We start from the raw sequence: 14,125 nt of genomic DNA on the forward strand, positions 1-14,125 counted from the left end.
GTTGCTACCCCAAATGAGAAGTTGTGCCGTTAGTTGCAAGGGGCCTATGGGGATTCTGCATGAACCCGCAACTAGGCTGGTTTGCTAATCTCACAGAGACATGTTGACACATACCTGTTATAAAATGGATCCAACCACTTCCTGGAGATCCTCACTCCCTAATGACAGCTGCCAAAACTGAAAGGTATGTTTTGAGTGTGCTAGCTGTCTCCTGTGCAGTGTTTGTTAAAAGACATACTGAAAGGATACTGGAGATCACATGAACATGCAAAGAACAATGGGTGATGCTGAAGAGCTTCACTGCTAAAGTGTGGCAGTGCTGTGTGTCCTGCAATGACTCTTTCAAAATTTGCACCTCTTCCCTTTTCCCTTCCCAGGCCAGGGGTGATGGGGCAACTTTTGGCAAAAAAAATTAAAAAGCGAAAGAATTTTCACTGAAATTTCAGATTTTGAAATAAGAACATTTTTGGCCAAATATCTGTTCAGTTAGCGAATGCTGCACAGGGAGTGCCTCTTAGGCTCATTCAGATTGAACACATTGCCCATGCTGTTCCACTACCCTCTGTTTCAGGGAAAAGAGATGACATGTTATGGGAATTTCATGGTCTAATGCATCGTAGAGTATGAAATATGGCAGGGGAGATCCACTCCTTCTATGAGAATAAGGACATGAAGCAACTGAAGTACAACTCCTCTGAGACGGCATGATGGCTTATCAGAATTGAAATATTTGGGTTTCAGCTATTTTATCTATATCTTAACTATTTTGTCCATAAACTTTTTTTTTTCTGTAAAAAGCAGCTCTAATTAAAACAATATATTCGTGAACAGCTTTATGTAAAATGGAGGAACATTACGTGGCGTGGTTGCTGTTCTCTGGAAGAGGCTGTGGAGGCAATCTGGAAGGCATCCTCCCTTATTAACAAGGAAAATGTTACTTCCATTAAAGAAAGAAGCAGCCCTCCCTCCCTAAGCCATCCGTGAGAAACTCTCAGTGTATTTGCTGTTTGAAATTTAAATTTGAGTGCAATACCACCCACTGTATGAAACGAATGTGATTAAAATCCTTTCATTTTCAATTAAAATACACTTTAAATGTTTACCTTTCCTCGCTAAATGCAAATGCAGGTGCATAATCCCGCACTGGGAAACCAGAAAGTGCAAACCCACTGACCTAGTTTCACCATCCCGGTGGACTAAAATGCAAAAAAATAAGCCAAACAAAAGATGGAAAAGCATCCCACCCCCCGCATTCCAAGCCCGCCAGGGCCCCACAGTAAAATTTGCTGCATTAAACTCACAAAATGGGAAACAGTAGGAATTCATACGTGCAGAAAATGGAAACGTGGCGGGATTTGCCCCATCCGTGACCCCGGTTCCAGCATTACTTTCGGGGTGGACCCCGTCCAGCAGGTGCAAGATGGGGGAAGGAAAGGGCCGCTCAGCGCTCTGGGCCTGAGGGAAATCTAGAGAGATTTGTGGAGAAGATGGGAACGAATCCGGGAAAATGAAACACACGGATTCGCACTTGATTCTGGTTCTCTCCCGAAAGCCACAAGCACTGCCCAGCCTCCCGCTTCTGGGCCCGCACCGCCGCGGAGCCGGGGCTCCTGAGGAAGAAAGCCAGCTCCTGCCTCCCTCCGATAGAGCCTGGGCGGGCTGGCGGTAACACCGGGGGAACCGGCGGCGGGGCCGTAGGGAGCGGGCATGGAACGGGCATGGAACGGGCATGGAGCGGGTATGGAGCGGGCATGGGCCGTGCCGGCGGTGCCCGGGAGCCCCGACAGGAGACCGAGCGGTCCCTGGAGCGCCTCACTCGGCAGCACTTGAGACTCGGTAACGCTCGGTAACACTCGGTAATGCTCGGCCCCGCCGCCCTTTGCCCCACCCCCCGTGACGCCACCGGTCTCCAGGCAACGGCGCCCCCAGCGGTGCGGTGCGGTGCGGTGCGGTGCGGGCCGGGCGGGGAGCGGGTTTGCGGCGGGGCTCCCGGCGGGCCCGGGCGGCCATGGCGCTGCCGCTCCTGCCCGGGGTTTCCCGCGACCGGAACGTGAGTGGTAGCGGAGGGGACGCCCCTTCTCCTGCCCTCTCCAGCTCTGGTGTCGCGGCTGCCGCCGTGGCGCCGCTGCTGCTGGCGTTGGCGTCGGTTGGCCCGGCCTCCTCCCTCCGGCCAGGCGGGGGGCGACGTGGCCGCCACGCGGCGGGCGCTGGCAGCACTCCGCCTGCCGGAGTGGGGGCGAGGGCGGAACAGGGTGCGCTGCGGAGGCTGGCGGCGGGGCCGGCCGGGGCGGGGGAGGGCTGGGGCAAGAGCCGGTGCCGTGGCGAAGGCCTCCACCCACCCTCCGCCCTTACCGGGCAGGTGGAACGCGAGGTGCCGCTGGGGGCACAAACCGCCTCCAGTTTTACCCTGGGAGTGGGAATACTGTGCGGCCAGGCCGGGACTGAGGGGTCTGGCAGCTGCTGTGGGGCGATCTGAGCTCTTGAGTCTCTTAACAAAGCAAAATGGGAAGAGGCAGATACCCTCTAAATAAACCAAAAAGTCTGTGCAGAGCAGGGGGAAAACCCTAGGTATGCTAGTGCGGTTTTCCGGAGTTTCCAGTGCTATTAAATACCAGCATGTGACTATGTGAATATAGAAGATGGTATTTTTATCGTGAGCTACAGCACTAAACAAAAGAGAAGGCTGCCATTACTGCTTCAGACTTGTTTGTTGAGGATAGCTAGAGGTACGCTGAATACAATCTGTACTCTGAAATGGCGCAGGAGGTAAGGAAGGATTTGGGCACGGCCACTGTAGCTGGCAGGAGGCAGATGAAACAAGGTGGACTTTCTTAATAATGTTACAATGTCTGGATGGTAATCAGTCTTTTTCACACTATGAACATACCGTGGCTGTTAGAGCCATGCTTCTGCATCCTGACTAGGGTTGCTTTGGTCTGCCCTAAGAGGGACTGTTCAGGGACAATCTGCAACTGGTTTGTGAACACACAAGTATTCATGCCAGTGGTACTATAAGCATCATCACCCCTTCAGTATGAGGCTTCTCTAAGCTCTTAGCATATTTGGAGCCTACTTTATGGGCTACGTATCATTTTGCAGTAAGTGTGGTCTAGCTCTCAACCCCCACCTTCCCCCAAGACAGGTAGATGCAATTGTAGCTGGAACAGGGAGCATGAAATTGCACAGAAATATGTGGACTCCCCAGCCTTGCTTGGTGTGTCAGCATTGCACAGGGGCATGCAGACATTGGGCCTCTTGCAGGAGGAGCCCAACTTACAAGTGAGGATCTTTCAGGCAACTTCCTTGCAAATAGCAAGCAGCAGGCTGGGTACCACTGTTTTGAAAGGAAAAAAAAAAAAAGGTGAATACTCAGTCTCTTGCTGTATTCAAATTTGTATTGTAAACAGTTGTGTGTATAACACTTGAGGTAGCTGAGTGGGCATATCAGCAACATTGAAATAGGTGTGTACTGTTGGTATCTGCAGGGTGGAAGTAGAATAACTCAGCTCAGTGTTAGCTGTGACTTTATTGTTCTCCAAATTTCAATTTAACTTAATGAATAGGGATTATTTGCTTTGGAGTGTGATGGAGTGAACTGTCTTTAGAGCTCCACAGGAGCAGTGGTGAGGTTTTGTGATAGACGTGGTGTCTCCTTTCTCAGAGAAAAGGCACAGTGTTTTGCTTCACATGCTTGGGAAGGAGTTACACAGAGAAAGCATTGAACACCCCATGCTGAAGTACGTATAGTGTGTATACATGTTATGAGAACCAAAGGTGTGAAAACCAAGCCACAATTGTCACAAGACAGCATTGTGAGACCATGGTTATACCTTTGTCAGGGCTCCACATCCTTCTTTTTGACAGTCCTTGAGACAGTGGAGTTCATACTGATAACTTGCCTTTCTAAAAAAGCATTTCTATCTTCACTAAGTTGTTAGCTATTAGATTTAAGTTTATTTTAATATAGTTCCACAAATGAGAGGCTAAGAAGGGCATATTTAAAGGAAACCCTGAAAAGTGCCACTTCTATAGATAAATTGAAAAGGAAGAAAGTATTTACACCTGTCATTACCCTAAGCATCACCATCAGTGCCTCTTACTGCACAGAAACTACAGTAGCAAAGTGCACCGTGAAAGAAGGACAAGTGGAGGACAGGAGGTTGCTTCTCCTGCCAGCACTTGGTTTATAATTATGGGTATTAATTCCACTCTTACCATTGTTAAAGCTACGGCTGCAATCCTCTTTTCTCTTCCCCTAATGCTTCCACATGCCTTGTATATAGGATCACATAGTGGAAGAGGAGCATATCTTTTTTTTTCTACCGTAGTTGTGTTTAATAAGGTGGCTTGGCTGTCTCCAGAAAAACAGAGGTTTAAGGTAGTCGGGCATGGAATCTAACTTAAGGCAGCAAGGACTGCACCGGCAAATTGGGAGTAAGGAATCTTTTCACGGTACTTAGGTCTCTGGCCCTTGTATTACCCCTTCGTCATGATTATTATTACTTCTAGCTCGCTGTACCAAGAACTCTTAATTCCTCTTTAGCCAGGGGCAGAAACGCTTCATCTCCGGCAGTGAGCAAGGTCAGGGAGGCCCGGCAGCTCACAGCCGCCCCTGGTGCTGGCAACTGGGAAAGGCAGCAGCCGCTGGCTGGCTTTTACTGTTTTTCCTTAACTGCAACCGACTGGTACCCTGTACAGCAACGTGCCCGATTCAGCAACTTCTTGTTCCTCGGGCATCACAGCTTCTGAGACTGGAGGGGAATGAGCACTTTTAAAAGAGACAGAGTGGTTCCTACGGTAACGTAAGGGAATGTTTCATTTGTACTAAATTAAGAGCTGGTATGAAAGGGGCAGGCATGGCACAAGCAGTGCCATGGTTGATGTTTGGTTTGATCGGCTGGAGAAGAATGAAGGTTGTAGTAGAATGTGTAAGGGGCATAAAATATTTACAAAGAGAGGAAAAGGAACGACCCCTATTTTTTTCAAATCTCTTTAAAATCAAAATGACAGTAGTTTGTGTACATGTAAGTCCACCCATCAAATAAAACCTCTTCACCTCCTTTAAAATCCTTATTCCCTGAACAGAAGTCCAAGGATAAGCCGCTCATCAGCAATGCCTGTCATGTTCACATGTGGGCGATCAGGAGACGTAGCACAGGCTGGGATTCTGAGCATAGATTAGCCCATCTCCTGCCCTTTTCAGGGGCTGGCTAATGGGCAGAAGTTGTGTCTTTCCCCTTTGCCATGGCTGGGGAGGCCAGAGTCTGTGCTGGGAGTGCTGCTGCTCCTCAGCAAGCCAGCACTCCTCTGTCCTGACAGCTTTAGAGAAGGGCCCTTGTCTGCCTGGCAATGGCAGGATGTGGTACTCACACATTATTTGCATTAAAGAGTTTATTTATTTCTTTATTTTCACAGATAGCAATTTGTGACTTACCATTTGAAAATTACCTGTTGTATACCCTTGAAAATGGGAATTCTTCGAATGTTTTCTCTTGTTCCTGACACTGAAGCCAATATTTAAGGGCCGCAGGGAGATGTAGGTACTTCTGACTGCAGAGCCCAACTGATACAGAAATTGTGCAATAATGAGATTTTCAGCTTTGTCCATACGTTACATGTGTGTCACCTGTTTGTCAGGGCAGAAGAGCACAGATCTTGATAATCATGTTTAATCCTGTGTGTGGTAGAAATGTGGCATATAACAGGTTTGCTCTATTACCATGAGAAAAAGTTTGTGCATTTGGAGTTTGAACTGTGTTAAGGCTGACACTGGTGACAATGCAACAACATTTTGTTAGCAGCATTACTTTGTTAGTGTTAGTGGTCTACCACCTGTTCTGAAAGGCAGCTGCCCCTTCTGATACCAATTGATGTTGCCTTACATCAGCAGCTAAGGAGAGGACCACATACTCGTTTGAGTGAGATATACCAAGTGCTTGCTGACCAGTGTATTTTCTTGCCGAAGGTTAGAAATCCCTCTCAAAGAGAGAATTCAATGCAACAATTTTGCATGTCATTTCTCAGAGAACTGGACGATGAGTTTATAGATCTCAGGAGGAAAAGTACATCCTTGAGAATATCAGTTTCTGTTGCAAACTTTAGTGGCACAGCAGAAATTCCGTATCTTCTTACTACAGGAGCTTGGAATTGCCCTCAACTGTGCTACTGTCGCTGTCTCTGTTTCCTGGCTTGAGTATTTTCTGCTGCTCTGTGATCACTGGCACCAAAATAAGACATTAGTTTTTCTTAAAGAAGTGCTTGCCAACCTCTTTATGAGTGAGCCTGCCTGCTAACCCTTCCCTTCTTCTTTCTCTAGCCTTCTTTCCTGAACTACTTCCACTGCCTCCTGCACCTCAGCCCCATTCCCCCAGATTTCTGTGTTCACAACTGACGAACCCAAATCTTCCTGTAGCTGCCTGTCAGTGTTGCATTTTGGACCCTTTTCTTTATATTCATCTGTTGCCTTCTCTCAGGCGGTACCAGCTCAGGCAGCAAGAGTGAGCTAATAGAATCATAGAGTAGTTTGGGTTGGAAGAGATCTTTTAAGATCATCTAGTCTACCCTACCTGTAATGAGCAGGGACATCTTCAACTAGTTCAGGTTGCTCAAACACCTTTCAACCTGACCTTGAATGTTTCCAGGATTGGGGCATCCACTGCCACTCTGGTCATCCTGTTCCAGTGTTTCTCTGGGTAAACAATTTCTTCTTTGTATCTAGTCTGAATCTGCCCTCTCTTAGTTTAAAATCATTACCTCTTGGCCTATTGCTGCAGACCCTACTAAAAGGTTTGTCCCCATCTTATAAGCCCCCTTTAAGTATTGAAAAGCCACAGTAAGGTCTCACCCTGAGCCTTCTCTTCTCCAGGCTGAACAACCCCAGCTCTCTCAACCTGTCTTCATAGGAGATGTATTCCAGCCCATTTTTGTGGCCCTACTCTGGACCTGCTCCGACAGGTCCATATATCTTTCTTGTACTGATTCAGGATCTTAGTGTTGGCGCATCTTGTTCTGGGGTCTGTTCGAGGGGCACCAGCATTCCTAGGAGTAGTGTCTTAAGGCATGCCTCCTTTTACAGTACTACTTAACCTCTGTACATACTGAAACCTCTGCAGCAAGCTGGGGATGATGAAAGAGTTGAAAATCGGTCATGTGAATGTGGCTAGCACAGCATGCAGCATCAGCATTTATGTCCATTGCTTAACCAAAGCAACCCGGAACTGTATCAGCAGCCTAGAGTAGTTCAGAAATGCCACAGTTCATCCTGATACAGGATTTGAGCCAGACCTCCACAGTGTAGCTGCTGTTCTCCAGACGGGAATTCAAAGTGGATACAGGGAAGAAAACTGGACTGCTACAAGTGGTTTGTGCCATAACTCCCTGTGGAACTTAGTTAAAACCACATAGCTCCTGAGACAGTGTGCACAGGGCTCCCACATCACTCCAGGCGCTGTGGTGAGAGATTTCCAGTTGTGTTTGGTTCCGCTGAAATGTGCAGCTCCCTGATGAGTTTGCTGTGACTCTGCCAGTGTTTTAAAGAGCAAGATGGAGAGAGCATGAGGCGGTGTTCCCCAAGGACTGCAGTGGCTGTGTTTGCAAAGCTAATAGCTGCAGAGAATCCTGACCTTTGCATTAGTCACTATTGAATGTATCCTCAATATTTATTTCAGGCTCACCACACAGAAAATGGGCAGCTTTGTTCAGCAGATCTGAACAGGCCAGCCTGTTCAGTTCAGCTGCATTAGCACAGCTGACACGGTAAAGCTCTCACAGATTTCTTTTAGAAGTCATTTAATATTACTGTGGAGGTAACGTGATGTTCTGTCACTATTTTAGGTTGGATGTGGTCTGAGTGCATTAGCTGAAGTTTCCCAAGTGTCATTTTTCTCTTTGGTGATCTTCAGTTATAATTACTTTTTCCCAAACATTTTTTTTTAAAATAACTGTACAGACTCTTAGAACTAAGAGATTATTCTGCATATGGATATAGGTGCTTTTTACAGAGACAGGGCTTATAAGTAGTTCTGTGATAAGAAGTCTAAAATAGTTTTTCCGTTGAACCTTAAGAAGTTACGAGAATGCCACAGAAGATTCTTACTGGAATTGCAGCTGTTGGGCTGTGTATTTTACATATCAAATTGTAACGGTGTTGCAATTTCATCCCTAAATTCTGGAAGATTTCCAGCAGGAGCAAACCTGGATTACTTTGATGAACACTTTAGCACACTGAAGTTCACCAAAACCCAGAAACAGATGAACAGCAAATGATTCTAGAAGAAGCTTTGAGGACATGAAAAGCTTTCCCTTGCTCAGGAAAACTGCCACTCACTGTGCTTTGATAACTAAGCCTTTCCCCCAACTCATGCTTTGGCAATAGGGGAAAATAATTAAATACTTGCTGTACCAAAAAGTGGATCTGTTCTATAGCACCTTCAATATAAATTAGAAGTTTCTGCCTAGAAATATCCCCTTAAAAGCTCAGCTTCACTTTAGTTATTCCACATTTGAACAGATAAATGCAGAAAGCTCTCTTCTATTCTGACTTCTCTGTATCAGCTTACCAAGGAACAAAATTATTAAAAGAAGAAATAGAAGAAAGGGCAGCTCAGTAGTGCCCAAAGGAGATGAAGAAAAAAACGTCCTAAGTGCAGATAAGTTACGAAATGGGTGCCAGACCCTGTCAGTGCTGTTCCAGAGCCCTGTACTGGGAGAGCGCCTGTGCTCACTTCTTGAGGGAAGGGTGGGATGACCACATGCAGATCCCCTCCTTAATGCCTAAATGTCAGTGCTTACACTGCCCACTGAGGCATGACATTTTATATCCCAGCTCAAGACAATGTGTTGATATGCCATATTTTAGTTTGGGCAGTATTCCTGCAAATGTGCATCTCTTTAATCTTGTTAAATTCTTGGTTTGAGCAATGCTGTGTGACAGGGGGGCTTGGGGGCTGACTAGTTGTTACAGAAGTGTTTCCTTTTCTTGATTTTCTCTTTTATTCTGTAACCCTTGTTCTTGAGTTCTAAACTTATGGTTCAGGAGTACTTCCTGGTTTCCTTTCTGTTATTCTTTGAACTATGATAAATTTGCCATGTGCCCTTTTATTCATCTTTATTCAAAACATTGCTTACCTTTTAAATATCTTCGCTGGGGCAGTGCTTCCAAACTCCTTCCAGTCACTGTCCCCAGTATGCAAACCTTATCTTGTTTTGCAATGACTGTTTCAAAGGGTGCTGGCTGACCCAGCTTTTGTTAACCTAAGCGAGGTAGGGCCATTGATTCTTATGGTATTAAAAAGAATAATATGTAAAAATAGTAAATAATTATTTTTCATACTACTATCCTTGCAAAAGTGGAATGAAAAAAGCATTTTAAGCAAAGGTAAAGCTAAAGTAGTGATTCACTCCATCATGTCAGGGGCAGCTCTCTGTCCTGTATCACTGGATTTAGAGAACTGCAAGGCAGGTGAACAGTTCAGGCTGTAAGCTTCAGTGTGCAGTAGTTTGTATATATGAGCACTGGATGTTATGAGCCATGAGGTTTGTTATCTGCCTTTCAAATTCCTTACTCACATATTGGCAGAATGAAGTAGCTACTTGGTTACTTTCAGGTTTTACTTTCACTGCTTACACTTGTTCCCAGAAAAGCTGTGATGAGCATGTGTTATTTTGGAGCATTTCCACATTGCCATAATGAAAAATCATTATTTGTACCATTTTCATATTTATGATAGTAACTTAGAGTTGCCTACACCTTTTTGGGGAGTAGTGGTTTAAATATATCCGTGTAATAATTAGTGATGCCCAGTCTTCTAAATACAGAAGGGGAGGCAATTTGGGCACTTTGCTACATTACCAACATAACCTGCTCCAGTGCTGCTATGAAAAATTTTATTGTCCAGCCTTTTCCTCTCCACAGAGCCTGTTCTGTGCTCTGCCATAACATTAGTTCCTTCCCTTTAGGTTTATCTTTCCTCATGTTCACCCGGTCCCAGGCTGAGGAAGGGCACAGGTGTGGTAGTTTCCGTCTTCCCTTACTTCTGCTGGGGTGTAGTTACCCAGTGGCCTTTTCCTGCCTTCCAAGACCAAGTGTTTCAAGGATTTGAGAGGATGAAGAAGGGAGGAATAGTAGAGGGAGAGGATCTGATGAGTCAGGATTGATGCTCATGGCAGGAAGAGTTAGTGGAGCTTTCTGTTATCTTTTCCTATTCCCCTCTCCTCTCGTGTGAGGGTGATGTGTGAGGCTGTTAAGGGATTGCCGCCCAGTCACAGCTCACAATGGCTGCCACCATTCGAGAGAACTGGCCAGCAAATGAGGCAGCTCGTTAGGAAGGACGTGCCCACAGGCAGGACTGATATTCATGTCAGGCCAGAGGCTTTTCTGCATCACTTTAAGACTGGCTCCAGCTCCAGCCGAGAAATGCAAGTAGGCAAGATGGGTTTCTTTGCAGTTGATTGTGCACATTTGTTTAAGGACTCCATCCTTAATTGCCTAAAAAAATAGTAATAATATAAAGAAATCACTACAGGGATCTTCTTTCGGAGTAAGCTCAGATGGAATGAATATTCTTTTGATTTAGATCCAACTTTCCAAAATCCAAGTATATTCACTAATACAGAGCTATTTATTCTGCACTTGGGGATACAAGTGTAAATAAGGTTTTTGACATAAGTAATGAGAGCAGGCTGTTCTCTGGGTACTCCTGAACTGTTTCCATTTGTCCTCTGGAGATCTGTAGAAAAGGCTTTTCCCCTCTACCTTTTGCAGCAGTTCTCATGGGTGACTTGTTTCTTTCTATCTCATACTTCAATCCTTGTTGCAGGGGATGGCGGGGGGGAAAAAACCACCTGATATCATCCTGTCTCTGAGCCTGGGTAAATTGCTGGAATATTTTTCAATTTTTGTTTATAATGCTGGCAATTTGACCACTGAAATGTATCATTTCACTTGCAGCATTCCAGTCGGTACAGCTTTTTTAGACTCTGTATTAAAAGTAATTATAGAGAAATTTTTATGTGATTAATCCTCCTTGCCTAGATAGTTAAATCTCATGGATTTGAAAACAAACAAACACACAGTTTTTTATTTTTTTTTCTCTTTTTCTTCCAAATTTATTGCAGATAGGGAAAGAAAAGTTCCACAAGTCACAGCACTGGGGTTTCTGCAATAATGTTGCTATGCTGGTTGGTGAAAATAAACCTGGAGTTGGAGGTAAACCACTACCTGGTCAGAAGCTGACACCTAAATACAGTGTGTTTCCTGAAGGGATAGGAAGTGATGCTCCTGCTTGGATAGCATTTGACAAGCAGGTACACAGAAATCTGTTTCTGTATGTTTTTTATGAGTAGCTACAACATGACAAAGATGGTATAAAGATGAAATTCAGTTATATATTTCAGAAGGTTATTTTGTGCATGCAAAGAAAGTTTCTACATAAGCAAAAGGAGTGGTAGCATCTATTTTTCCATCATATTGGTATATTTGACAGTTAATATGTATTATGCTGTACAGCAACACAGAAAAATATTTCTGTATATGCAGGATATAATAAAAATAAGGGAGTGGTTGATGTATTTAATTTTAGAGAAGATCATGACATTGAAGTAATTATTTGGAAGCCTGCTAAGAATGTAAGGTAAGTCCCAGTCCAGGAGAAAGTGGGCACTTGTGAACCATGGGCCTCCATGGAGTGCTGTAGACTTGGAATTCCCATATGCCATCATATTTACTTGATCAAAGTCCTGCTGCCTTTGATGTGATCTGTTCATGTGCAGGTAGGTTGGTTACGTCCATTATAGACACAGGAATTTAAAATTAATATTTGTATTTTGCAAGACTGTAGTGACACCTTTAAAGATGGAGAGTTAGGAAATAACTGTAATCTATGATGATACAAATTTTGTAGCACAGTCATTACTCTCCATGTTTAAATTTACATTAAATTCTAGTTAGTGATGTTTTATTTCTAAAGCAAAAAGCCTACAATCAGAGAAGGAAAATGATCCAGAAAAAGAAATCATTCAGCAGATCGCTGAAATGTTGCATGACTAAATGATTATGGTATTTAAATATTGGGAACAATGGCTAATCTCATAATTTTTACTTTAGAAGAAAAGCCATGCAGGTAATTGCAGTACAATTACACATTCGTTTCTTTGGCAGACCAGAACTACTACAAGAAAATGTAAAGCTTGAGCAGATACATGTGACTTCAGTTAGCGTTGCCTCTGAAACCCCTACTATTGCTCATATAGTTTTCAGCAACGTGCTCAAGTACAAATTGGTCTAATGTTCCAAAGTGTTAAGGCTTTAGCCAGTCCTGCATGAGCTTTATCTACACCCTTCTTTCAAGCGGTGTGCATTTGCTTTTGGGGCTATATTTAAATTAACATGACTTCGACCCAGCTTTATGAAATAAAGGGCTTAGGTAGGAGGCAGCGGGGACCTGAGCTTGGCTGGTGAAATGAAGTAGCTGGCCTTTTGATGTTCCTTCTCTAGCCAGTGTATTCCTCCACAGGGCAATACAGGACAGGAGTCTGCGGGTACGAAAATGGCCTCTGGAAGGCTTATGTATCAATTGCAGACTGTTAAAGGGTACTACCCAATTAATTTTGCTTCCCCAGTTATGAGCCTAGAATGCAGCTGTGTCCTCCAGTGCTGCAGCTTATTACTCAGCAGAATGGGCTGCATGAAAAATGGTCTGAGTAGTCTGAGTTGGTGTTTATCTTTTTGAATGTAGTCTGCTTTCTTACCATTTTAATTTGGTTTCCAACTTTCAGCAGTAGCATAGTAACTGGAGGAAGGACAGGGTTGAAACTTTATTATTAAGTAGTTCGAGAAATAGTTTTTGCAATTTCATATGCTTAATAGGAAGCAAGTGTAAATTTAATCTCTTCCACAATTAAGTACACGCACAAGGCCTCCTAGGCTTGAAATTAAGTTTATAATTTGATTGTCACAGGTGCTTAGGAAACCTTGTGCCAACTTCACAAAATGGCACAGAGTTTATTCAATATTTGTTACTTTTGGACTTCATAAGTAACGTTTATTTTTTTAAATAGTAGGATGGGAACTTTGTACAGAGCAATGTACTACAGATGAGACATGAGCTAGGAAGTGTTACATTTCAAGTATTTTTAAAAATTAAATTTGCTTTTAAATCAAAAGCAAGCCATCTTCTTTTCTGTTCCTTCCCCTCTCCACCTTTCCTGGATCATCTGTTTTGATCTGCAAAATTGCAGTTGGACAATACAGTTTGTGTTGGCTCTGTTGTATGCTGGATGTTTTATCTGACAGTGGTTTTGTGCTTGTTACTTGGAACAGTGAAATCCACAGTTAAAAGTTACATGTGGCCAGAACAATTTTTTATTTATTTTCAACTATTTCATCTGTAGGCTGTTCAGAAACTTGCACGTTGTACTACTTAAACAACCATCAAGTATAGTGTGTAGATCCTTTTGTGAAGATTTAATGCCATCAGGTTGAACAGTTAACAGTTATGTCATTTGATTATAACTTAATTTCTCTAATGGTGGCAGGTCGCAGTGCAGGAGAGTTGATGCCCAAAATGTGTCTGTCGTATTGTTTGGTGCCTGAGGAAAATCTTACCCTTGTAATAGTTTGTGGAAAGAGAGTTTTCTTCAGCCTGCCTGAGAAAAGGGAGAGTGGCCTATGGAGAAGCCTGACTAGGCCACAGGGTGGCTGGTTTATGTGCTCGTGAGCAAACCACTAGCTCGCTCTCCCCAGACGTAGAAAAAGAGGTTGTGTTTGTCTGTTAGGGTGTTTTAAAATCTGTGTTGTTAGTATTTGTGGAAGTACTTTGAGGTTCTCAAAGGCATGTGCTAAAGGAGTACAAACTCTTAACTGGCCTGTTCTGTCATATAGGGATGTTGGCCAGCTTCCTAGACTTCAAATATTTTTTTCAAACCAGGGTCTGCCAGATGCTTATTGAAACATAGAGAAAAGCTAAGTTCTTTTTGATGCTTCAGTTTGTCTAATGAATCAGGAATAAGGGTAATTGAATTTATTAAGTAGAATAATCATGAAAAATGAAGTATGAATTAGCACAGATTTGACCCAAATGCACTGGGGGGAGGGGGCAGGATGAAAACCTGTTTTAGTTAATGTCTT

General features: G+C 43.9%; 1 protein-coding gene across 7 annotated transcripts in view; it reads left to right on the forward strand.

Moving 5' to 3' along the window:
- Positions 1 to 1,726: 1,726 nt before the first annotated feature.
- The window catches only part of EFHC2 (EF-hand domain containing 2), a 57,160-nt gene continuing 44,761 nt past the window's right edge, over positions 1,727 to 14,125 (forward strand). For 4 of the 7 annotated variants that reach the window (XM_065677090.1, XM_065677096.1, XM_065677092.1 and 1 more), the window contains exons 1-2: positions 1,940 to 2,050; positions 11,116 to 11,304. In XM_065677090.1, coding sequence (XP_065533162.1) covers positions 2,009 to 2,050; positions 11,116 to 11,304 — 231 coding nt within the window. In that variant the 5' untranslated portion in view covers positions 1,940 to 2,008. Of the gene's footprint in view, positions 1,837 to 1,939; positions 2,051 to 11,115; positions 11,305 to 14,125 lie in introns of those variants that run through there. The other 3 variants (XM_065677091.1, XM_065677095.1, XM_065677094.1) reach the window with 3 other exon arrangements.

This window comes from Lathamus discolor, chromosome 4, assembly GCF_037157495.1.
Source record: "Lathamus discolor isolate bLatDis1 chromosome 4, bLatDis1.hap1, whole genome shotgun sequence".
In the NCBI taxonomy this organism is placed as follows: Eukaryota; Metazoa; Chordata; class Aves; order Psittaciformes; family Psittacidae; genus Lathamus; species Lathamus discolor.